The sequence below is a fragment of the Enhydra lutris genome, unplaced genomic scaffold, assembly GCF_002288905.1.
Source record: "Enhydra lutris kenyoni isolate GAN:26980312 unplaced genomic scaffold, ASM228890v2 scaffoldscaffold94, whole genome shotgun sequence".
NCBI lineage: Eukaryota > Metazoa > Chordata > Mammalia > Carnivora > Mustelidae > Enhydra > Enhydra lutris.
In genome coordinates, this window is record NW_019154178.1 from 639,689 (window position 1) to 661,921 (window position 22,233).

Genomic DNA, 22,233 nt, shown 5'->3' on the forward strand with positions numbered 1-22,233 from the left:
CAGCCGTCGGTCCCGGAAAGGGGTGCGGTGAGCCGCGGGGAGCCGGGTGAGCGGGAGGGGGATGCTCGCTCTCATGCCCCTCCAGGGGCCGCGCTGCGGGGCCCCTTTCCAGCGAATAAACGCGCCGGCCCTCCCTTAGGGGCGCCGGGCTGGCTCAGTCGGAGGAACTTGCGACGCGAGCTCGGGGTCGTGGGTTCGAGCCCCTGTTGCGCGCGGAGATTACTGAAATAAATAAACTTGAAAAAACAAAAAACGCCCGGGCTCGCTGCTCTGCTGGCTGATTTGGCTTTTTGGCTGTGGGATGGATGTACAGTGGGGGTGAGGGGACACGGCCTCGGGTGGGTAAAGACCCCGCCCCCGCCCCGCCCCGCACAAAGATGGCGGGTCCCGCCTCCCCTCCCCCTCCCTTCCCTTCCCCAAAACCCCCTCCCGCCCCCCGCCTCTGCCGCCTCCTCCGTCACTTCCGCCCCGCCGCGGCCGAAACTGACACAAAGTAGCGGGCCGAGCCCCGGGGGAGCGGGGCTGCAGCTGGGGGCGGGAGCCCGCGGGGAGCCGAGCCGAGCGCCCCCCGCCGCAGCCCCCGACATGGGCAGGACTGGGAGGCCGGGGCGGGCGCCAGGCGCGGCGCGCTGAGGTGAGGCGGGGCGGGCGCGCGTGCTCTCAGGGACGACGGTGCGGGTGCCTGAGGATGGGGGTCCAGAGGCTGCCCGCACCGCGGGAGGAGGGGCTGCCCAAGTGGGGGGCGCGGGGCAGCCTGTGGGGCAGCGAGAAGGGGAGAGCCTTCCCGAGAGTTGTGGGGTGAGGGCAGTGTCCCTGGTCCGAGGGTCTGGGCGCCTGGAGAAGGGAGTGCGGGCTGGTAGGCTTTTTCTCAAGGTGGAGGTCTGTGCGTGAGCCAAAGCAGGGGCGCAAAAAGCGGCAGTAGCTCTGGGGTTTCGGGGCTGGGAACCGAGCCCTGGCATCTGTCCTTGGCGATGTCAGGTGGCCAGGGGTGCTGGTGGCAAGTGAGCTGGGGATCTAGGATTCCATTTCCTTCTGTCCCCTGACCGGCCCACACATACCCCTGCCAGCCTCCTCTGAAAGAAGGGGTTCGTCTTCCCGGGCTTGGGCTGGAAGGGAGCAGGGGCCAGGCCGAGAGGAGGAGCCGTTTTCCTCCATGAAGCGTTGCTTCTTCCCAGAGCTGGCTATTTTTATCCCAAATGTGGCTGCAGAGGGGGCTGGGGCAGGGTGATGGGCAGGGCGACGTGGCTGGTGTGCCTGATTGTTCAAAAAACCCAGGCTGTGTGAGACTGGGGAGAAGTGAGAGGGGTTCCCTGTTTCCCCTCTGCCACTCTTGTTCCCTCCCTGTCAGAGCCCCGCAGAGGGGATGAGGTCTGGGACCAAGTCAGCTCTCATTCTCCCCAGGGTCTTAGAGGTAAAACAACTTTCCTGCTCCGTGTCCAGACTCCTGACTCCTAAAGGTGTGTGTAGTTCCCTCATTAATTCTCTCATGGGACTCAAACCCAGATCTTCAGGCTGGTGGTGTATCTCAGTTGCCTCCCTTTAGGAGGGTGGGGCTGGCATGGAACTTGGGATGCCCACCTTAACCTCTCCCTCCACAGCCCACCCTGCCGTGCCCACCCTTCCGTCCTCTCCTTAACCTCTCCCTCCACACCCCACCCTGCCATGACTCATACTCAGGACTGGGTGGAGACCCTGGCGAGGGCTCCCGGAGGAGGGCTTGGCATCTCCAAAACTGTGGATGAGGTTTTTCCTCTTTAGCCAGGCACCCGTGGCGACTGGTGTTGGGAAGGGTCGGGAGGAAAAGGCCTTGTGGCTTTGTGCCTGATCTGGGGCTCGGAAAGGGAGGGTGAGTTAGTGAAGGGCTGATGGGTGTAGGGGACGGGCTGCGGCCAGAGCCTGTAGTTACAGAGGTCGGGCAGACAGGCAGTCGGTGTCTTTTTCGGCATCCAGCTGGCAGGCTGTGCCTAGGAGGCCCGAGTCAGGGGCACCGATGAGGGGGAAGGCTTTCCACCCAGACAGAGAAAGAGGGGGCGACAGGAGGACCTGGGACCCGGCTGGCAAGAGGGATGAGGCTCTGTGATCCTGTTTTGGAGGCCAGGCCTTTTACCTTTCCGGGTGAAAGGGACACAGAAAGGTGGAAGGAGAGCAAAGGCATGTCTGACTGATGCTCCCAGAGCCTGCACCTCTTGCCATCCCTAGCAGTCTGGGCTTGCAGGGGGGTGGGGGGGGGAGCAAGGGCCACTCCCCAGCACCGCTGGGCAAGGCCCCTCAGCTGACCCAGACTGAGAGGAAGTGGTTTGGGGACTGTGTTCAGGAAATGCAGACCATGCCTTTAGCGTGAGCTCCCCTGCAGGAGGTGAGGATGGAAGGCCCAGCAGTGGGGGGATGGGGGCCTTATAAGCATTTTGGGAAGGGTGGAGCCTGCCCACTTGGTTTCCTGAGGTTCTGCCAGGTGTTTCCTGGCCCAGGTTCCCTCAACACCACCCTTTGGTGGAAACTGCTTTCCAGTAAACACAGGGACCACTCATCACCACCAGGAGGGCACATGGGGGCATTCATGGGCCCAGGGATGGGCTCCCTGAGAGCTGTGCCCCTCCTGTCTGGCCACTTCTGTCTGTCCCCTTCTTTTCCCCGTAGGTCTCAGCTTCTGTAATCTGCCAGTCCTCACACACGTGCACACACACATACACACACCCCCATCCATTGAAGGCTGAGGCATGGGCGGGGGGTGGAGGGGGACACCATGGGGAGGGCCAGACCTGGGAAAGAGAACCTCCAGGAGGGGTCCGAAGAGCGGAATGAAGGGTTGCCCTTGGCTTTCTGACCTTACGCGTATGTCACCCTCCTGCAGGGTCTCCCATGGGATTGCTGGGACCTTGCTGGGTGAGATGGCACTGTGTGCAAAAAAGCGCCCCCCAGGTAAGACGGGGGCGGCAGGGGGATTGGAATCCCTGGGATCATCAAGATTGGGTGTTACTATGGCTCAGGGAGCAGAGGGAGGAGGGACGACTGGCACTGAGTCTGGAGGAGGGTCGATCGCAGCCCTGCCCATCCTGGCGGGGAGCCTAGGAGGCGAAGTCGTCTCCCGGATACCTGAGCTGGGCTCTCCTCCCCTCACTCTCGGGGCACCCGAGCGCTTAGTCTCGGGCCTGGGGCGCTGCGATTCCACCTTCCTTGTAGTCTCTCTCCGCCCTGCCCCCCGCCCCTTTCCCTGCCGGCGGGGGCGGGATGTAAGCGGTTGCCGGGACAACACTGGCGGCTCCCCCCCCGGGGGCGGGGCTCCGCGGTCTTCGCCTACGCGGCGCTGGCAGGCGCTGCCCTGCGGGCGGGGGGCGGGCGGGGGGCGGAGCCGGGGCGCGCGCCGCGCTCGGGCCACTGGGCGCGCGGGCGGCGGGGCCTGGGGGTGGCGGCCGCGGGGATGGCCAGGGCTGCAGGTGGGGCGCGCGCCTGGCGGCCGGGGCTCCCCTCTGAGCGGCCGCGGCTCTTGAGCCTGCCCGGGGGGCCGCCGCATCCGCGCCGCTGAGGCCGAGGACAGACCGACAGACAGCCCGCCCTCCCCCGCTCAAACTGGGATCATGACGGTCCCCAAGGAGATGCCCGAGAAGTGGGCCCGGGCCGGGGCGCCCCCCTCCTGGAGCAGAAAGAAGCCCTCTTGGGGGACAGGTAACAGGAGGCAGCCCCTAGCAGCTCTCCCGGGTCCGTGCTTTTTCCTCTCACTCTCCCATTGGGCTGTCCCCAGCTGTCCCTGGTCCTCTCCTTTCCAGACCCAGAGATCTGGCTCCGGAACGGTCTGGCCTCTGCCTCTCGCTTGCACGGTCTCTGGAGACAACGCAGGGGGCTCAGAGCGAGGGGTCCCGGCTGGGGAAGTTCCTGGGAGGGAAGGAGCCCTCCGAGTAGGCGGAGGGAGCTCTGTGCCGAGGTTTTGTTCCTGTGATGTGCTCTGCAGGGGTCTTTGGAGGGGTGAGGGGTCTGTAATGCAGCACTGGGCTCCTGTGCTGGTTGAATGCGTTGTGTTCCCTGCTGCGCCAGGGAGCCCCCCTTTTCAGCCTGTGGTCCTCGTGACCCCCAGAGGTGGTCTGGAGATCCCTTTACAGGACAGCCCCGCGTTTTGGGACATGAACTTGGTACCTGCAGCCCCAGATGAGCGAGTGTTCAGGATAGGTGTCACTCCGTGGGTGGCAGGTGTGTTAAGGGTGAGATGCGCAGATGGCACAGGAAGGGTTACAGTCAGAGCAGCCCTTTAAAGCACATCCCGTTCCTGCCTCCTTCATCGCCGTCTTGTTCCGCATGACCCGCATCCCTGACCCCCCCCTTCTCCGACTGGAAGATGAGCTTTGAAATAAGGTGATGTCATTGTGGGCCAGTCAGAAGGCTCTGCGGGTGACATGTGACAAGCAGAGGGGCTGCTGCACGTGGGGCTGTGGGGCTGGGAGGCTGCCGCAGAGCACTTGCGAAGCAGGGTGAACCCCTGGCTTGCCACCCACCCCACCCCCAGGTCAGGAGGAGGGCAGTGGCTGGGCCTGCAGGGGCTCCTCTTGGTCTGCAGCTGCTGCTCTGCGGATCCCTGAGGCTAAGGTGTTAATTAAAGGGATGGGGGAGGGGAACTGAGTGCCCCTAACAGAAGACCTTGACATTGTGGGTCTTGTCCTGGGAATGAATGCCTGCGGAGCCAAAAGGCCAGGCTGGTGGTGAGAGGGACTGGAGGGAAGAACGAGCGACACCTCAGGTGGGGCACCAGCTCCTTCAAACTGTCCTGTGGAAGGAGCCAAGAGCCCTCAGTGGAAAACCCACAAAATGGGTAGCCCTGACAGGGTGTTGGGCCCCCATGGGCCCCTTCTGACTGCCGCATCATCCTCATTCTGTTGCAGAAGAAGAAAGGCGGGCTCGAGCCAACGACCGGGAATACAACGAGAAATTCCAGTATGCGGTGAGTGACTCTGGCTGGCCTGCTCCCTCCTCCTGAGTGTGTGTGGGGGGGTGGCCCCCTTGAGGTGGGGGTCAGGGGACAGAAGCAGCCCCGGGGCCGCTTGCCTTGGAGGCTGTGCTGATTTTTTCCCACCTTCACCTGGTGGTGCTGCAGGACAGGTGGACCCCAGGAGGCTCCCTTCTTGCTGCCCCTCCCCCTCCCAGGCCTGTGCTTGCTGGCTTTGGGGGGCAGAGGTTTGGGGAGGGTGGATGGAGGGGGCAGCACTGCCTGGCTCGGGGTGGGGGTGGGGGCTGTGTGGTGATCTTCTCCTGCCTGCCTGCCGCAGAGTAACTGCATCAAGACCTCCAAGTACAATATCCTCACCTTCCTGCCTGTCAACCTCTTCGAGCAGTTCCAGGAAGTTGCCAATACCTACTTCCTGTTCCTTCTCATTCTGCAGGTAGACCCTCGGCACCTCCTGAAGCCGAGTCAAGGAAGAGGGAGGTGGGGTGGGGGTGGGGGGATGGGCGGGGCCTCGGAGCCACGCCCTCTTTCCCCTTGCAGCTGATCCCCCAGGTGTCCTCCCTGTCCTGGTTCACCACCATCGTGCCTTTGGTTCTCGTCCTCGCCATCACAGCTGTTAAAGATGCCACCGATGACTATGTGAGTCGCTTCCATTCTCCCCTTCCTGCCCCTCTTCCTCACCCCCACTCCCAACTTGCTCTCCTCTGCCCACAGAGGAGAGCAAGTTGCTGCCATCCCCCACCTGGCCCCTAGACCTGCAGCACCTTGGCCACGGGCAGGGGGCGGAGCCAGGGAGAGAGCACGCCTGTGGACAGGTGCACTCAAGGCGGGACCCGGCACGCTTTGCATCCCACTGACCGTCTCAGTGCCTGGGAGTGGGGAAGGCGTCTGACGTCTCGTTCTTTGCAGTTCCGCCACAAGAGTGACAACCAGGTGAATAACCGGCAATCCCAAGTGCTGATCCGCGGGAGGTGAGTGCCTGGTGGGGACCGAGGGCCTTCAGGAGGAGGGGCTCCCCAGGAACTTCTCTCGCTACTGACAGCCTCTCCTGACCTCTCATTGCCTCAGCCTCCAGCAAGAGCCGTGGATGAACGTCTGTGTTGGTGATATCATCAAGCTGGAAAATAATCAGTTTGTGGCGGTAAGGGACAAGGTGGCCCTCTAGGGCTGCATGTCTCTTCCGTTTTCATTGGCAGATAGAAATGAGTCTTTCCTAATTTCTTGCAGCCTCGTAATCACGCATGGATTGAACTTCCTTGGGTGGAGCTTTTTTCCCCCATATGTTTTATTTATTTATTTTTTGAGGGAGAGCGCATGTGTGCGTGCCTGTGTGAATGGTGGGAGGAGGGGCAGAGGGCGAATCCTCAGCGGGGCCCACACCCAGTGCAGAGCCCACCATGGGGCTCGAGATCACAACCCTGAGATCACAACCTGAGCCGAAATCAAGGGTCAGACGCTTTTTTTTTTTAAAGATTTTATTCGTTTATTTGACAGAGATCACAAGTAGGCAGAGAGGCAGGCAGAGAGAGGAGGAAGCAGGCTCCCCCCTGAGCAGAGAGCCCCATGCAGGGCTCGGTCCCAGGACACTGGGATCATGAAGCGTCGGAGCTTAACCGACAGTGCTCCCGGAGCTCCCTGAGTGGGGAGCTTCTGTGTCATATTAATATGCCTGGGACTGGCATCTTCTAGCCATCACGCTTGGGACTAAGCAAACCAAGAAGGCTCAGGGGAAGTAGGGATCAGCAAAGAGTGCATCGCAAGTGGAGGGTTGGGCCTTTGGGCTCCTCACTGGATTTTCTCTCTAGGCGGATCTCCTCCTCCTTTCCAGCAGTGAGCCCCATGGCCTGTGTTACATAGAGACAGCAGAACTCGACGGGTAGGTCAGATGCCCAGCGCCACTCATCTCCTGCCTCCTTAAGGGTAAAAAGCTTGTTTTTTGGAATAGATTCCCAGGTCTGGGGTCTATACCCTTTGGACAATTTTTAGGAATCAGAAGAGTTTCGGGTATATGGAGGTGGGTGATGCCCGGAGGTCAGGTGCTCCCAGGTAGAATCTGGAGGAAGGGATGGGAACCAGAACTTAGGGACACTGTCCTTCTAGGGAGACCAACATGAAAGTGCGCCAGGCGATCCCAGTCACCTCAGAGTTGGGAGACATCAGTAGGCTCGCCAAATTTGATGGTGAGTGACTTTGGAGAAGTGACTTTTGGGTGGAGGAAGTGGGGCGGGTTTTGGGGTTTCAGTTGCACCGGCTCCTTTTCACTGGGCTGCGGCTCCCCAGATCTTTCTTCGTGGGGGAGTGTCAGCAGTGCAGGGTGGCCCCCGTCTGCTTGAGTTCACAGCCGCTAGCTCCCTCCTGGCTGTGTGTGTAGAGAGAAATTCAGTTCATTCTCATTTGGTCCTGGTTGATGATGTTTGCTCCTTTGCTAGAGGAAGAAACCATGTTCTGTGTGAGAAGCGAGCCTCCTGCACCCCAGTTTCACCCTTGGGCCAGGTGCACAGCCCCTTCAGTGGGTGTCCTTGCATGCTCTGTGTTTGCACAAACCCAAGCACAAAGCAGTGGGGCCCTGTGGCCCTCAAGTCCCCGCACAGGCCTCTCCTTACCTGCTGCGTCCTTCAGGCACGTGGGCGCCTGGCAGTTCCCAGAGACTGGCTTCCTTCCTCGGCCGCCTCACTGGGCCATGCCTCCACCGCGCAGTTGCTTCTGGTTTTTGGTTTTTCACTGTTCAGTGGCGGCTTCAGTAAACCTGTGGGGACCTGTGCTGTCACTTCTGTAGAGTTGGGCCCCCCCGTGGGGTCCCTAGGCCGGAGTGCGCGAGCGACCTTGTCCCACGCGCCCGCGCTCCTGCGCCCCCCCCCCATGCTCCTGGCCACGAGTTACTCCCGGCCACCTCCCGCAGCCGCGTGTCCGCTCTGTGTCTGCGCAGGGGAGGTGGTCTGCGAGCCGCCCAACAACAAGCTGGACAGGTTCAGCGGGACCCTGTACTGGAAGGAGAGCAAGATTCCGCTGAGCAACCAGAACATGCTGCTGCGCGGCTGCGTGCTGCGCAACACGGAGTGGTGCTTCGGCCTGGTGGTGTTTGCGGGTGAGCCTGCGCGGCGGCGGGCGGGGAGGCTGGCAGGGAGTGGGCGGGAGCGGGCGGGGAGGGGGAGAAGGGGTGGGGGAGGGGAGAGGAGGGGTGGCGGGCCCGCATAACACCGAGCCTCTGGCCGGAGGACGGAACCTGAGTGCGACCCCCCCCCCCCCCCCCGCCGCCGCGCCCCCCAGCTCTCTGGACTCCAGGTGGGGGGCAGAGCCTTCATGGGCCGGAGCCTCCCCGCCCGCAGCCCTCCTCTCTCCAGCTCGCAGTGCTCCTCGCCCTGGCCCAGGCGGCCCGTTGCTCCCTTGGCTTCCCCCGTCTTCCCTTCCTTTCCAGGCCCCGACACAAAGCTGATGCAGAACAGCGGCAGGACCAAGTTCAAGAGAACGAGCATCGATCGCCTGATGAATACACTGGTGCTCTGGGTAAGGCTCCTCCCCGCGGCCCCCCCCGGCCCCCGGGGGGCCCCCCCCCCCCCCCCCCCCCCCCCCCCCCCCGCCCTTGCTCCCACCTCTCCTCCCTGCTCAGAGGCTCCTTTCTGCTCTCTTTGGGCAGGGAAGACGTTATTTACAAGAACCTTAGGGACCTGAGTGAATCAGGGGTGGACAGAGCTGAAACAGGTCTTCCCTTCTCGAGGTTCCAGTTACAGTGGCGACTTAGCACAGCGTGTCCACTTCTGTTTGCGTTTGCCGGGGACAAGGAGCCCTTCACAGGGATGGAAAAGGAGTTAAACGAAAAATTTCCATTTGGTGGCTGGATAATGAACGGGTCTTTCCCCTGACGTCTCAGAGTGGAGGATCCCAAAGGAAAAGTTACTGTTTTAGTTTCTGGCCATTCCTGAATTCTTGTCTTGTTTGCCTGGAAATTGGAGGTCCTTGTTGGGCTCTCCTCCCCTTCTTGGCGCCCCCGCTGCCTGCTCCCAGCCCCCACACGCCAGCTTGCAAAGGTTGGACCGGCCTCTGCAGAGCCGGTCCGCCCCGGCCTTAAAGGGTTTGCCAAACCTCACCCCAGAGAGTGGTTAAGTCTCACACGAGGGCTCGCATTGCCCCCCTGGCAGTCCTTGGGCACCTGGGTCGTTCCTGTTGGGTTCCAGAGCATGGATGGTGAGCATAGCTTTGGAAACAGATGTCTGAAATCAGACAGTGGTCTCTTTTTTCTTTTAACCGCCAGGATTTTCTTATGGTCCTGCTTCAGGGACTGCAAGATTTATTTTATTCATTATTTCATTTATTTGAGAGGGAGAGGGCGCATGAGAGAAAATGAACACAAATGGGAGCAGGAGGTGGAGGGAGAAGCAGGCTCCCCGCAGGGAGCCCACTGTGGGGCTCAATCCCAGGACCCCAGGATCATGACTGAGCCTAAGGCAGATGCTGCATGGACTGAGCCAGCCAGACGCCCGATCTTTTACAATCTTTAAACTTTTTTGCTTTCAAATCTAATTTATGAAGATAAAATTTGTCTCCCTGGTTAAAAACTTTTCTGGCGATCTGTATGAGATAATGAACATCGCAGAAGCCTGGCGTTGTCTCCTGTCCGGGGGAGCTAGTTCAAGTAGATGGGTGATTTGCCGTGAGCGCCCCGGGGAGAGGAGTGTGCTCGCACCCTCTGACCGTCCGGGAAGGGCTCCCTCATCACACAGTGGACACAGGTGCTCAGAGACAGGACCATGTGACGGTTGGCGGACCACGTGCTCTCAGCAGTCCTGGGTGCTTCTCGGGCGAGCGTGGCGCCGTTTTAAAGATGCCTGAGCCTTTGAGGGTTTGGGGTATGGGCCGTGACCTTCAGGGATGCACTTGATTTTGGGGGCCTCCTGAGTTGCCACATCGCCTGTTTCCTGTTCCTCACCAGATTTTCGGGTTCCTGGTCTGCATGGGGGTGATCCTGGCCATCGGCAACGCCATCTGGGAGCATGAGGTCGGGACACGCTTCCAGGCCTACCTGCCCTGGGACGAGGCGGTGGACAGTGCCTTCTTCTCTGGCTTCCTCTCCTTCTGGTCCTACATCATCATCCTCAACACCGTTGTGCCCATATCGCTCTATGTCAGGTAGGTGCTCGCTCTGCCTGGGTCTCCCGGGAAGCTCGGGCGGTCCCTCGGCAGACTCTCGGTGAAGGTGGACCCTTGGGGAAGGAACCTGGAGCTCCTTGTGCCTCGAGCATCTTGTTAGCTGTTTACCTTTGTGTGCGGAGCAAGCTTTGTCACCGTTTTCGGGCACTTTGGATGGTCGTGACAGAAAGAGCCCGATTTATCCGGCACGGGTTGCCCGCATGCTGACTTCGGCCATGCACGCCACAGAGACATGTTAGGGACAGACCCCGTGCCCTGCAGGAGCTTCAGTCGCGTAGAGAGAAAAATCTAAATGCCTTCTGAAACGAAACGGGAGTGAGTGCTATGGGAGTCCCTCCCCCTGCAGTGAGTGTGAGCACAGGGGACGCAGGTGTGCAACCCTGTGTCTGCCTCGGGAGCCGCAGGCTGGGAGGGGGTGCGAGACGCCGAGACCCCGCGGCCCCACTGTGACAGCACAGGGGTGAGGAGCCTCAGCCCCTGGGCCATTCATCAGGGAGGGCCTCTCTGAAGAGGGGGCTGGCGGGTGCAGGGGGGCCTGGGGGAGAGAACAGGCACAGAGGCTTGGAGGCGCGACCCTCAGAAAGGTCACCTTCTGGCAGCAGCACAGGGCAGGACCGGGTTCCCGCTGACCTGGTTCCTGACAGAGGGTCTTGACGCTTTGTCAGTCCTTAGTAAACACTGAGAGTCCTTAGAAAAGAGTCCCAGGAACGGGTCTGAAGCCTTGGCTGGCGGCGGAGCGCGGCGAGTAGGAGCTCGGGCACATCGGGGATGCTTGAGGCCCGGAGCGTGTGAACAGCGCCGGCCGGGAGAAGGCTGCAGGAAGATAGTCGGAAGAAAGAAACTTCCACGTGCTAAGGCCTTGCCCTTGGGGGCAAGGGCGCGAGACCTGTGCAAGAAAAGCCTGTCTGGAGGCGGGGGGCTCTTCCCAAGGGCCCGGCCTGTTTCCTTGACACTCACGCCCCGGGTGCTCTCCCCTGAGTCCTGGTGCCGACGGCGTTTCTGTGCCAAGACTTGGGCTTTTCTAGAACACGGACAGGAGGCTCCCGGCCGCTGGGGGTCTCGGTTTCCGCATGTAATGTGGGAACAGCCCCGTCCCACCTTCTTCCCCATGCGTTGAGGTGCGTTGACACGAGATGCGCATTAGGATGAGACAGCGGGGTGGGGGCCACGTCCCGGCCGCCGCTGCTCCCTCAGGCCTGCTTAGGCGCTTTTCTGTTTACGTCTGGCCCGTCCCCACGCTAGGCTTCTGTCTGAGCTTCGTCCCTGCCCCCGGCGTCCGTGGTGGCTGCCAGGAAGGCGTCCGTGGTGGCTGCCAGGAAAGCCTCTCACTTTCTGCTCGGGCTCCGGGCTGTGCGGGGGGCGAGAGCCGCTCCTCGGGGAAAAGGCTGAGAAGACCCCTCTGGCCGGCTGGGGTCCTCGGTCAGGCCACACAGGGCTCCAGCGGCGCCCCCCGGCTCGGTCCCCTGCGTGGGGGGGCCGACGGTCCGTGTCGGACCTGGTGGAGGGCACCCTGCCGGGGTCGCCAGGCCAGAGCGGTGGCGCGCGAGACGGTGGAGGAAGGACAGTGCTTGCGGCCGGCAATGGGGGCCTGTGCCCTCGCCGTGTCTTACTCATCCCTCCCTCACACGCTTTCTCTTGTTTTCTCTGCATGGTTTCTGTGTAATTAGTCCTGAGGTAAGAGCTGGCCGAGCGCCTTGTCTGCAGTCCCTTCCTCCTCCGCCTGTGCTGTGTGCCCCACCTGCCCAGGCCCTTTGCCCCCTCTTGTCTGGAGAGCATCACAGGGTCGGGGTCAGGGAGCTCCTGGCGGCCACAGTGAGTGGCCGGCTCCACTTTCAGGTTCTCCTTGCCCTTCCCTCCCAGGTTCTGTGCCCAGGTGTCCGTCCGTCCGTCCTGTCTGCCCCCAGGCGGGGGAGGGCCTGCCGCGGAGGCCCGTGCGGGTGGGTCCCGTCCGTGGCTCCCTGCCCGAGCCTGACCTCCTGTCCCCCGTGTAGCGTGGAGGTCATCCGCCTGGGCCACAGCTACTTCATCAACTGGGACAAGAAGATGTTCTGCGCTAAGAAGCGGACGCCCGCAGAGGCCCGCACCACCACCCTGAGCGAGGAGCTGGGCCAGGTGGAGTACGTCTTCTCCGACAAGACGGGCACGCTCACGCAGAACATCATGGTCTTCAGCAAGTGCTCCGTCAGTGGCCGCAGCTATGGTAGGGCCGCGCCGGGGCTCCCCGCCGCCGCTGCCGTCTGGACACGGGCTTGGCTGCCTCCCTGCATGGACCTGTGGGGCGGGGGGGCAGAGCGGGGGAGCGTCTGCCTTGTGCCCCGGGTCGGGCCGCAGATATGGGGTGGCGATGGAGTGCTCGGCCCTTCCCATGCTGCATCCTGGGCCCTCTTGCGTCTCTGGAATGCGACTGTGGTCCCCAGCGTGGCCTTGCTGCCATGGGCTCGTGGCCGGGCCCCGGGGTGACCTGGGTCAGGGGGTGTGTGGGGCTCACCGCTTTCTCTACTAACCCGGGCCTGTGGTTTGTGTGTGGGGTTTGCCCGTTGTTCGGCCTGTGGGGTGAAAGGCATCTGGGGGGGCTGGGGGCCTGGCAGGAGAGCGGAAGGGGCGTGCTGGGGCCGCGGCGCTCGACGAGGGCTCCAGGTGCCTGTGGGTTCTGCGCTGGCGCCCTTCGTCCGTGGCTCCTAGTGCTGATGCGCCTTCATCTTCTGTCTTGTGCGTGTAGGGGACGTGTTCGATGTCCTGGGACACAAAGCCGAATTGGGAGAGGTAAGCCCAGTCACTGTGGGTCCAGTGAGGACGGGGTGCTCTGGGCCCGGGGTGGAGACTGCTGGGAGAGGTGGGTGTGTTCAGGAAGACTCGGGAGCAGGAGGGTGACTTGGGGTCCGTGGCGGGTGGGGTCAAGGGCTGCAAAAGAGCAGGAAACAGCGGGGTGGGGATGGCGGGGCTGGGGTGCAGCCTGACGGCCGCCCTCAGCTCATGGCCCTCCTCCTGCCCTAGAGGCCAGAGCCTGTGGACTTCTCCTTCAATCCTCTGGCCGACAAGAAGTTCGTCTTCTGGGACCCCAGCCTCCTGGAGGCCGTCAAGACGGGCGACCCCCATGCGCACGAGTTCTTCCGCCTCCTTTCTCTGTGTCACACCGTCATGTCTGAAGAGAAGAACGAAGGTGAGCCCCTGCCTGCCTCGTGCTCTCCTGGCCCGATGGCGGACCTTGGGTCTGCTCTGGGGTGCGGCCAGGCAGGCCTTCATGGGCAGGTCACGGCCGGGGTGGCCACTTAGACCCTGTGCTCTTGCTGCCCTCCCAGGCGAGCTATACTACAAGGCACAGTCCCCGGACGAGGGTGCCTTGGTCACCGCGGCCAGGAACTTCGGTTTTGTGTTCCGCTCTCGCACTCCCAAAACCATCACCGTGCACGAGATGGGCACAGCCGTCACCTACCAGCTGTTGGCCATCCTGGACTTCAATAACATCCGCAAGCGGATGTCCGTCATCGGTGAGGCTGGGGCAGGGCTGGGGCGGGGGAGGGGTGCTGAGGGCCCTGGCTGATGAGGTCAGTTGGGGGTCTTGGCCTGCCTGAGTCCTTCTGGGACTATCTCCCCTGCCCCGATCGTAGTGCGGAATCCAGAAGGGAGGATCCGACTCTACTGTAAAGGGGCCGACACGATCCTGCTGGACAGGTTGCACCCCTCCCCCCAGGAGCTGCTCAGCACCACCACGGACCACCTGAATGTAGGTGTCTGGACGGGCCCTGTGGTGCGGGGCTTGCGTCGTGGGTGAGGAGGGGCCAGCTGACCCTTTTGGCTCTGTCCCCAGGAGTACGCCGGGGAAGGGCTGCGGACCCTGGTCCTGGCGTACAAGGACCTGGACGAAGAGTACTACGGGGGCTGGGCCCAGAGACGGCTCCAGGCCAGCCTGGCCCAGGACAGCCGGGAGGACAGGCTGGCCAGCGTGTACGAGGAGGTGGAGAGCGACATGGTGGTACGGGCTGTACAGTGGGCCGAGGGGGGCCCGGGGGGCTTGTGCTGGGACTCTCCTGTCCAGAACCCTTGTGGTATTTTCAGCTGCTGGGTGCGACAGCCATCGAGGACAAGCTTCAGCAGGGGGTGCCGGAGACCATCGCCCTCCTGACGTTGGCCAACATCAAGATCTGGGTGCTGACTGGGGATAAGCAAGGTGAGAGCCCGGTTCCCAGTGCCCTGTCGGGCCCTTGCGTGAGCCTAGACCTCAGGCTGGAGAGCGTGCCGAGCTCCTTGGTCTCTGTTGTAGAAACGGCCGTGAACATCGGCTATTCCTGCAAGATGTTGACGGACGACATGACGGAGGTGTTCATCGTCACTGGCCACACCGTCCTGGAAGTGCGGGAGGAGCTCAGGTAGACGCAGGCTAAGGCGGAAGGTGTCCTGCCCTTGCAGTCCCTGCTTCTGTGCTGGAGCCCACGGGTGCCTTTCCCCTCCCCAGAAAAGCCCGGGAGAAGATGCTGGACTCGCCCCACGCGGTGGGGAATGGCTTCACCTGCCCGGAGAAGCGTCCGTCTGCCAAGCTCCCTTCTGTCCTGGAGGCCGTTGCCGGGGAGTACGCCCTGGTCATCAGTGGGCACAGCTTGGTGAGCGTCCTGCCGGGAGCCCTGCTCTTCGCGTGGCTGGTCCATCCCACCTCGCTCTCAGTCCCCTGACCTCAGCGCGACTCCCGGTCTGCCCAGGGGAGAGGGGGCTCTCTCAGGCTCTGTGTTCCAGGCCCACGCGTTGGAGGCGGACATGGAGCTGGAGTTCCTGGAGACGGCCTGTGCCTGCAGGGCCGTCATCTGCTGCCGCGTGACCCCTTTGCAGAAGGCACAGGTGGTGGAGTTGGTTAAGAAACACAAGAAAGCTGTGACGCTGGCCATCGGGGATGGAGCCAATGATGTCAGCATGATCAAGAGTGGGTATGGATGTGTGTGGGGGAGGGGCTCCAGCCTGCTGGGGTTCCGAGTGTGTGACCCTCTGCTTCCTCTTGCCACCACCTGTCCCCGTAGCGGCTCACATCGGCGTGGGCATCAGCGGCCAGGAGGGCATCCAGGCTGTGTTGGCCTCAGACTACGCCTTCTCCCAGTTCAAGTTCCTGCAGCGCCTCCTGCTGGTGCACGGCCGCTGGTCCTACCTGCGCATGTGCAAGTTCCTCTGCTATTTCTTCTACAAGAACTTCGCCTTCACCATGGTCCACTTCTGGTTTGGCTTCTTCTGCGGCTTCTCCGCCCAGGTAGGGCGCCCGTGGCCCGCTGCGTCCCGTCTGTGAGCTCTGTCGGGGCAGCTGTCCTCTGTGCAGCGTCACCCTCTGGGGCCCAGCGTTGTCTGGATTGTGCGTTAAGAAAACACGTATCCAGGGGCTCCTAGTCCTGCGACTTTCAGTCTCGGGTTGTGAGTTCTAGCCCCACACTGGGTGTGGCGTCTACTTAAAGAAAATAGAATGAGAACAAATGAACACTTGTTCAGGGTGTAGAGACGGGCTCCAGAGGATTCCCGAGGCCCCGCTTAGCCGTCTCTCCCTGCCCAGTCTGTGGGGAAGAGCGTGTGCTCACCCTCTCTTGTTCTATGTTCTCTTCCCAGACCGTCTATGATCAGTATTTTATCACTCTTTACAACATTGTGTACACCTCCCTCCCAGTCCTAGCCATGGGGGTCTTCGACCAGGTGAGGGCAGGGGGGCCGGGGCGGGCGCTGGGACGGCTCTGCTCCCGCCCGGCTACCGCCGCCCTGGGACTTTCCTGGACGGGGGGTGGAGTGGGGTCTAGCTGTCAGAGACTCTGGAAGGGAGGAAGCTGGACGGGGTCTGCCCTCGGTGTCCTGAGGCCCCTGTGGTCCCCGCCCAGGACGTCCCGGAGCAGCGGAGCATGGAGTACCCCAAGCTCTACGAGCCGGGCCAGCTGAACCTCCTCTTCAACAAACGGGAGTTCTTCATCTGCATTGCGCAGGGCATCTACACGTCCGTGCTCACGTTCTTCATACCGTATGGGGTGTTCGCCGAGGCCACGCGGGACGACGGCTCCCAGCTGGCCGATTACCAGTCATTCGCCGTCACCGTGGCCACGTCCCTGGTCATTGTGGTCAGCGTGCAGGTATGAGGCCGGCCAGACTGGGGCAGGCGGGCGGGTGGGGGGATCGCTCTTCCTGCCTGTGACCATGTCCTCCTCAGATCGGGCTGGACACCGGCTACTGGACAGCCATCAACCACTTCTTCATCTGGGGCAGCCTGGCCGTCTACTTCGCCATCCTCTTTGCCATGCACAGCAACGGGCTCTTCGACATGTTTCCGAACCAGTTCCGGTTTGTGGGTGCGTCCCTGCAGCGGCTCCCCACGGACGGGGCGGGCGCCCCACAAGCACCGCGGGAACACTGGGAATGCTGGCCCCGTGCGCCGGGTGCCCGGCAAGCGGCTGGGGGCACATTGGGCCGTCTCTGACGCGGGCCGGGCCTCAGCGGGCCTCCGTATCCAGGCCGTGGGGGGTCGGGCTCAAAGGGAGGGCGGACCTCCTCATGATCAGCAGGTGACTGTCGGGGGGGACTTGGCGGGGGACAGTCCACAGGGGAGGCTGCTGTGAGGCCCACTCCACGCCGGGGAGCCGGAAGTGTAGACGGGGCAGGTGAGAGGTTGGAAAGGTAGAAAGGACGTTGGAGGCACCAACACTGGGCTGTTGGGTCCTGATTTATTCCAGTGGGAGTCTCTTTTTTGAGGAGGGAGAGGGGGAGTGGCGTTATAGGGTTACTTCAGAGAGAGGAGTCTGGCGGCCAGTGAGGAGCTACCTTAGTGACTGACGCCTGGCGTCTGGATGGGCGGGGTGGCGGAAGCAGAGAGGGGCTGCTCAGGAGGCACGACGGGAAGGACGGGTGCAGGGGTGCGTCAGTTCCGATCTGTTCTTCGCCACTGTTCAGCCGGCACCTGCTCTGTACCACTGATGGTCCCAAGCGCTGAGGGGGCGGCAGCGGACGACAGGCACAGTCCTCACTCTCCTGGGCTTCATGTTTCCGTGAGACAGTTTACAAGTTAGCAGAATGGAACGTCTAGAATTAATGAGTCTTAGGGAAAAAATCAAGCAGGGTAGAGAGAGAGAAAGTAGTCAGGGAAGACCCCTTGAAAAGACGACGTTGGCACAGAGAAATCTGAACAAAGGGGGGCAGTGAGCCTGGAGGAGGGACTGGTAGAGGAGTCCTAAGGGGGCTTGCCTGGGGGTTTCCCCAGCAGAGGAGGGTGTGGAGGGGAGGTCCCAGCTGCAGAGGAGGGCTGTGGGGGAAGGTCCCTGCAGCAGAGTTGGGGAGCAGGGAGGACTCCGGAGCTGAGAGGGGCCAGCAGGGCTGCCCCTTGTCTCTGGGTGACCCCAGGCCGCCGGCTGCTTGTGTCTCCAGGCAATGCCCAGAACACTCTGGCGCAGCCCACGGTGTGGCTAACCATCGCGCTCACCACGGCTGTCTGCGTCATGCCCGTGGTCGCCTTCCGATTCCTCAAGCTGAGCCTGAAGCCGGGTCTCTCAGACACGGTGAGCCGCTGGCCACGTGCTCTGGGGGACTGGGGCGGGACAGGGAGCCCTGTGGAGGGAACGCGTGCGTGGGTGGCGTGTGGGGTGGCGCTCCCCTGCTGTCTCTTGGGACAGACCCCCCCCCCCCCCGCCGTGCAGCCTTGCATCCCGGAAGCTCTGGGTTCCTCACGCCCGGGGCTGGGGGCGTGGGGGGTGGTGTCCCTCGTGTGCAGGGTCCCTTGCCTGCGACACCGAGGCTGTCACCAACCCGGCCCCTCCCTGCACTGCCCAGGTGCGTTACAGCCAGCTGGTGAGGAAGAAGCAGAAGGCCCAGCACCGCTGCCTGCGCCGCGTGGGCCGCACCAGCTCCCGCCGGTCAGGCTACGCCTTCTCGCACCAGGAAGGCTTCGGGGAGCTCATCATGTCGGGCAAGAACATGCGGCTCAGCTCCCTGGCGCTGGCCGGCTTCACCACGCGCTCTAGCTCTAGCTGGCTCGAGAGCCTGCGGCGCAAGAAGAGCGACAGCGCGGGCAGCCCCAGCGCGGGGCCTGACAAGCCCCTCAAGGGCTGAGGGCTGCTCCCGGGGCGCCCCACACCCTCCCTGCGGGCTCCGTCCTGCCCGCGGGCACCTGCGGCCGGCACCTGCGGACAGGTGCGGGGCGCGGGGTGGGGGCGGGGCCTCCGAGCGGGCGCCCCAGGGAAGGGTCCGACGTGGAACCAAAACCTGAAGAAGTTGAGATTGGGTCTGCCCCAGCCCTGCGTGGATCCCGCAGGCAGACTATAATCTCTGTATTTTTTTACTCCCACTCCCCAGAGGGGGCCGAGAGCCTCTGTTCCTGAATTACACAAGAATGTATCACGCCGGGAAGCCAGAGATCTGCTGCGGCCCACGGGCCCTGCACGTTGTGTGTGTCTCTCCTTGATTTGTGTTTGTGTCCAGTTTGGGTTTGTGTTTCTTATTTGGCAGGAGAGGGGGTTACTGAGTGACTTCTGTGTTGTGGGAACAGGAGGCCGGCCCCCAGGGGTGCCCTGGCTGGCTGGGTTGGGGGGGATCCGCAGGAACCACCGCTCAGGGAGGAAGGCACCCGTCTGCCCGAGGGGTGTGCAGAGCACGGAGGAGGATTTGGTGCCGTCTCCTTCCGCATCTTGAGAGGGAAGTGCTCCTTCCTCCCCCAACACACGTGTCTGTCCCTGGTCCGTAACTCCTGCTGGTGTCGGGCTGAGCCCGGGTGCACGGTCCTGTCATCTCTGACCTAAGGCCGATGTGAGATGTCCAGAAAAAGATTTCTGTCATTTTAAATTTTGATCTGAGTTCGTTAGCAGAGTCCTGCCTGTCTTCCTCTCACATCATCTGGCATTTTCCTGCATCTACACCTGGAACCAGAGACGGGTCTGAAAGGGGAAGTTGACCTCTGCTTCTCCCTTCTTGTACATGGGGGTCCCTCCCCTCTAGGCCCAGCGTCTGGCAAGAGGTGTGGAGGAGTAGGAGGGCTGGACCAGCCAGCTGGGGGCAGCGGTGCCTGGCTGGGCCTGGGCGTGCCTGTCCTTCCTTCCCACCAGCCACACCCCAAATCGGGCTTCTGGGGTAGTTGCTCCCAGTTCAGTCCAGGTAGTGGAGGGGTTGCTGAGGGCTGGTGTGGAGTTGGGAGGGGCCCTTAGGTCTCATTCAGTGTGGCAGCCACAAGGGAGGTGGGCTGGGCAGGGACCAAGGGGAGGGGAAGCTTAACAGGGAAATCCCTTTTGGCCACACAGTTTACAAACCCAACATCATGTCTGTTTGTGTGTCTCTCAAGGTGAGAGTCTGATTTTTATACCAAAGAGGAGATGATTTTTTTTTCATATTTGATTTGTCTATATTATATAAATATATATATATATATATATATATATATATACAGTTATATATATATTATTTTTTTGGTTCTCTCTCGTTTTTTTAGGGAGGGAAGCAGTACCAAGTTGCATTGAGCTGTAATTAAGGAACATTCTGTATAATTTATGACACATTTCTATACTTGCAAGAATTATATCATTTTATGGACATAAGAGAAAAAAATGCCTTTTATAAAATCCCAATTTCTGAGAAGTGTGTAGTTTGTCTCTTTTCTAATCTTTAATCGAGGCTGGTGGTAAACGCAAAGACTTTCCTAAACAGAATTCAGTGGGTGGATCTGTGCTGAGGGGAGGAAGCGGAGTCCGGGTGGTCTCGCACCTGTCTTGGGACTGAGTCTCGGCGGACGGGGCCGTGGGCAGACCGGGGCCCCCGTGTGCGCCCAGGCTGGGCACTCAGGGCCTGGAACCATCGGCTTTTCAAATAGGCCGCCTACACGTTCCTAGCGCGTGGTAGCTGGGGGAGGGAAAGAACCAGGTAAATATGTGTTGATTCTTCTGTACCCCGACGTCTTGTTTTTCCCACGGGCACCGGCCTCCTAGCCTCCGTCTTCCTGGCTTTTCACAGAAGTGAGCATGAAGGAGCCAAGGTGTAGACCCAGTCTGAGATTCCCAGACGAAGGGAGGTTTCTGGCGGGAGCAGAGCAGGGGAGGCTGTGTCCCGGGTGTGCTGGGAGCAGCCCTCGGTTCCCCGCTGACCTAAGCAGCCCTTCCTGTCACGGTGACCGTCTTCTCCGAGTTCTGAGCAGGTGTGAAGTCGGGAGGGGAGACGGCAGACAGAGGACGCCCCCTCCTCGGGAGAACTTGCCGGAGCTGAAGGCTGAGCTTAACAGTGCCGCCCAGGCGCCCCCCAAATGCCTCCCTGGGATCACCTTTGACCTCCACGTGACCCCTGGACCTTTCCAGGCCTGAGCTTACTTGCCCCCGACTTGGCCTCCACCTCCCCCTCCTCCTCCTCTGTGTGGTTTCACCCCTGCTTCTAAGGTCCTGGAGGCGCTTCCTCTCCGCCAGTGCTCCTCTGGGCTCTGAGCTCCTTGGTTTATTCCAGGTCCTTAAGTGAGAGAGTCACCGTCGTCGTCCAGCTCCAGACGGACTTCTGTCCCCCCCCCGGCACAGCCCGGGCCTCTGCGCTCAGCTCTCGGTCGGACCCCCCAGCTCCTCTCACTCAACACGCCCCACACGGGACATTATTTTCCTCAACTTGGCTCGTCTTGCCGCAGGCCCCCCCCCACCCCGCAGTGAGGGGCGCGCTGTCCTCAGGCCGCCCGCACCGGGCACCACGCAGGTCCCCAAGGAAGGTGGCCGCACGCCTGATGGCGCACGGAGTGAGTACGAGCACGGGGTCCTGGCCGCTGCTGCGGGGCCTGTGACCCAGGCCGGGTCGCGGCAGCCCCGTGCACGCCCAGAGGAGACTCAAAACAGACCCTTCTGCGGGGAAGGCGCCGCACTCAGGCCGGCCGGGCCCTGCCAGGGGATGGGGAGAGGCGGGCGGTGGCTCCAGCCCCTCCATGCCAGCGGGAGCGGGTCCCTGACGACGACCCAGGATGGGTGGGGGGGGCGTGGCCTCCACTTCAGGGGACCCTCCATTGGGAGAGACCCGGCCCCGTCCCTCTGGAGCCGAAGGGAGGGGCCGATCTCCCTCCCGAGGTCTTCCTGGGCCTGAGAGTCTGCAGAGATTGTCCACCCTGCTATGACTGGGGGCCCTGAGACACATTGGGAAGGACACTTTCTCTGTCCCCCGGGGCCCCGTGATGGCTTGCGTGAGCCCGAGTATGGGAAGGAGGCGCGTGGGACTCTGGGTTCACTGAGGTCCTGCAGGGGTGAGGAGGGGGCTGCCGGGGAAAGGAAAGGACCACAGATGCAGGGCCCTGGCTGGGGTCAGGAGGACTCCGGCAGCTCCCGGGGCAGGAAAGGGGCCCCGCAAGCTGGGTTTGCAGGAGCTGGAGCTGGGGTCTCTCCTGGAGGAGAAGCGCCGACTCCCAGCAAAGCAGAAACCGCTCTGTGAAGACAGAACGGACACAGGGAGATGACAGGGGACCTCAGCCACCCATGACGGCCACTCTCTTGGTCCAACCCCACCCAAGAAGCGACAGCCCTGACCCTGACTCTGGAACTAGGACACTAGAAGGCGCCAACTTGTCCCATCAGGTGTTCTGCCGCCTCTTGACTGAGAGTTGTTTTTTTTTTTAGATTTTTATATTTATTTTAGATACCCATATAGAGAGTGTGAGTGCACGAGGGGAGGGGCAGGGAAAGGGACAAGCCGACTGTGTGGGGCCTCATCTCATGACCCCAAGACCATGACCTGAGCTGAAATCCAGAGTTGGACACTTGACTGACCCAGGCGCCCCCCCAGCTGATGGCTCTTAACCACATTGGCTCAGGAGCCCCTTGAAATTGGGCGGTAAGTCGCTGGGGTGCCTGTCTGGGGCCCGTGGGCTCCTAGCAGCTTGTCCTGGGGCACTCGGGGTGGGCCGGCCTGGGGCATGGTGGGGCTGGGGCGAATGACACAAGGAGGTCCGCACACCACTTGCGTAAGTACTGAGGGACTTAAGGGTTCAGGCTAACAGATGTTAGAGTAGGGTCTATCCCCTATCTTAATAGATGGTTCTTCTTCTTCTTCTTCTTCTTCTTCTTTTTTAAGATTTTAGTTATTTACTTGAGAGAGAGAGAGAGCACGAGCAGTGCGGAAGGACAGAGGGAGAAGCAGGCTCCCGGCTGAGCAGGGAACCCGATGCAGGACTGGATCCCAGGACCCTGGGATGGTGATCCGAGCTGAAGGCAGAG

The 22,233-nt window shown here is 61.9% G+C and overlaps 1 protein-coding gene across 5 annotated transcripts; it reads left to right on the plus strand.

Moving 5' to 3' along the window:
• Nucleotides 1–493: 493 nt before the first annotated feature.
• On the plus strand, nt 494–19,642 carry LOC111138842 (ATPase phospholipid transporting 8B2). Of its 5 annotated transcripts, XM_022490744.1 has the most exons (29): nt 494–634; nt 1,402–1,457; nt 2,852–2,919; nt 4,869–4,927; nt 5,253–5,366; nt 5,471–5,569; nt 5,840–5,901; nt 5,999–6,071; nt 6,736–6,806; nt 7,031–7,110; nt 7,857–8,015; nt 8,346–8,434; nt 9,858–10,054; nt 12,067–12,275; nt 12,795–12,838; nt 13,070–13,235; nt 13,375–13,563; nt 13,684–13,799; nt 13,884–14,048; nt 14,132–14,243; nt 14,337–14,442; nt 14,529–14,673; nt 14,804–14,987; nt 15,082–15,305; nt 15,653–15,736; nt 15,916–16,161; nt 16,239–16,377; nt 17,447–17,577; nt 17,849–19,642. In XM_022490744.1, the coding sequence occupies exons 3-29, from the start codon at nt 2,889–2,891 to the stop codon at nt 18,125–18,127; spliced, it is 3,573 nt and encodes a 1,190-aa protein (XP_022346452.1). In that variant the 5' UTR covers nt 494–634; nt 1,402–1,457; nt 2,852–2,888; the 3' UTR covers nt 18,128–19,642. The 5 variants fall into 5 exon arrangements, with proteins under 5 accessions (XP_022346452.1, XP_022346453.1, XP_022346451.1 ...); XM_022490745.1 differs by lacking the exon at nt 1,402–1,457; XM_022490743.1 differs by lacking the exons at nt 494–634; nt 1,402–1,457; nt 2,852–2,919 and adding an exon at nt 3,415–3,663.
• The last annotated feature ends 2,591 nt before the right edge of the window (nt 19,643–22,233 follow it).

What these genes read in the sequence shown, in the direction of transcription:
- LOC111138842 (XM_022490743.1), top strand. Translation starts at nt 3,576, where the DNA reads ATGACGGTCCCCAAGGAGATGCCCGAGAAGTGGGCCCGGGCCGGGGCG. An exon ending in CCCATATCGCTCTATGTCAG is followed by an intron (nt 10,055 to 12,066) that starts GTAGGTGCTCGC and finishes TCCCCCGTGTAG; the next exon opens with CGTGGAGGTCATCCGCCTGG. An exon ending in GTCTGAAGAGAAGAACGAAG is followed by an intron (nt 13,236 to 13,374) that starts GTGAGCCCCTGC and finishes CTGCCCTCCCAG; the next exon opens with GCGAGCTATACTACAAGGCA.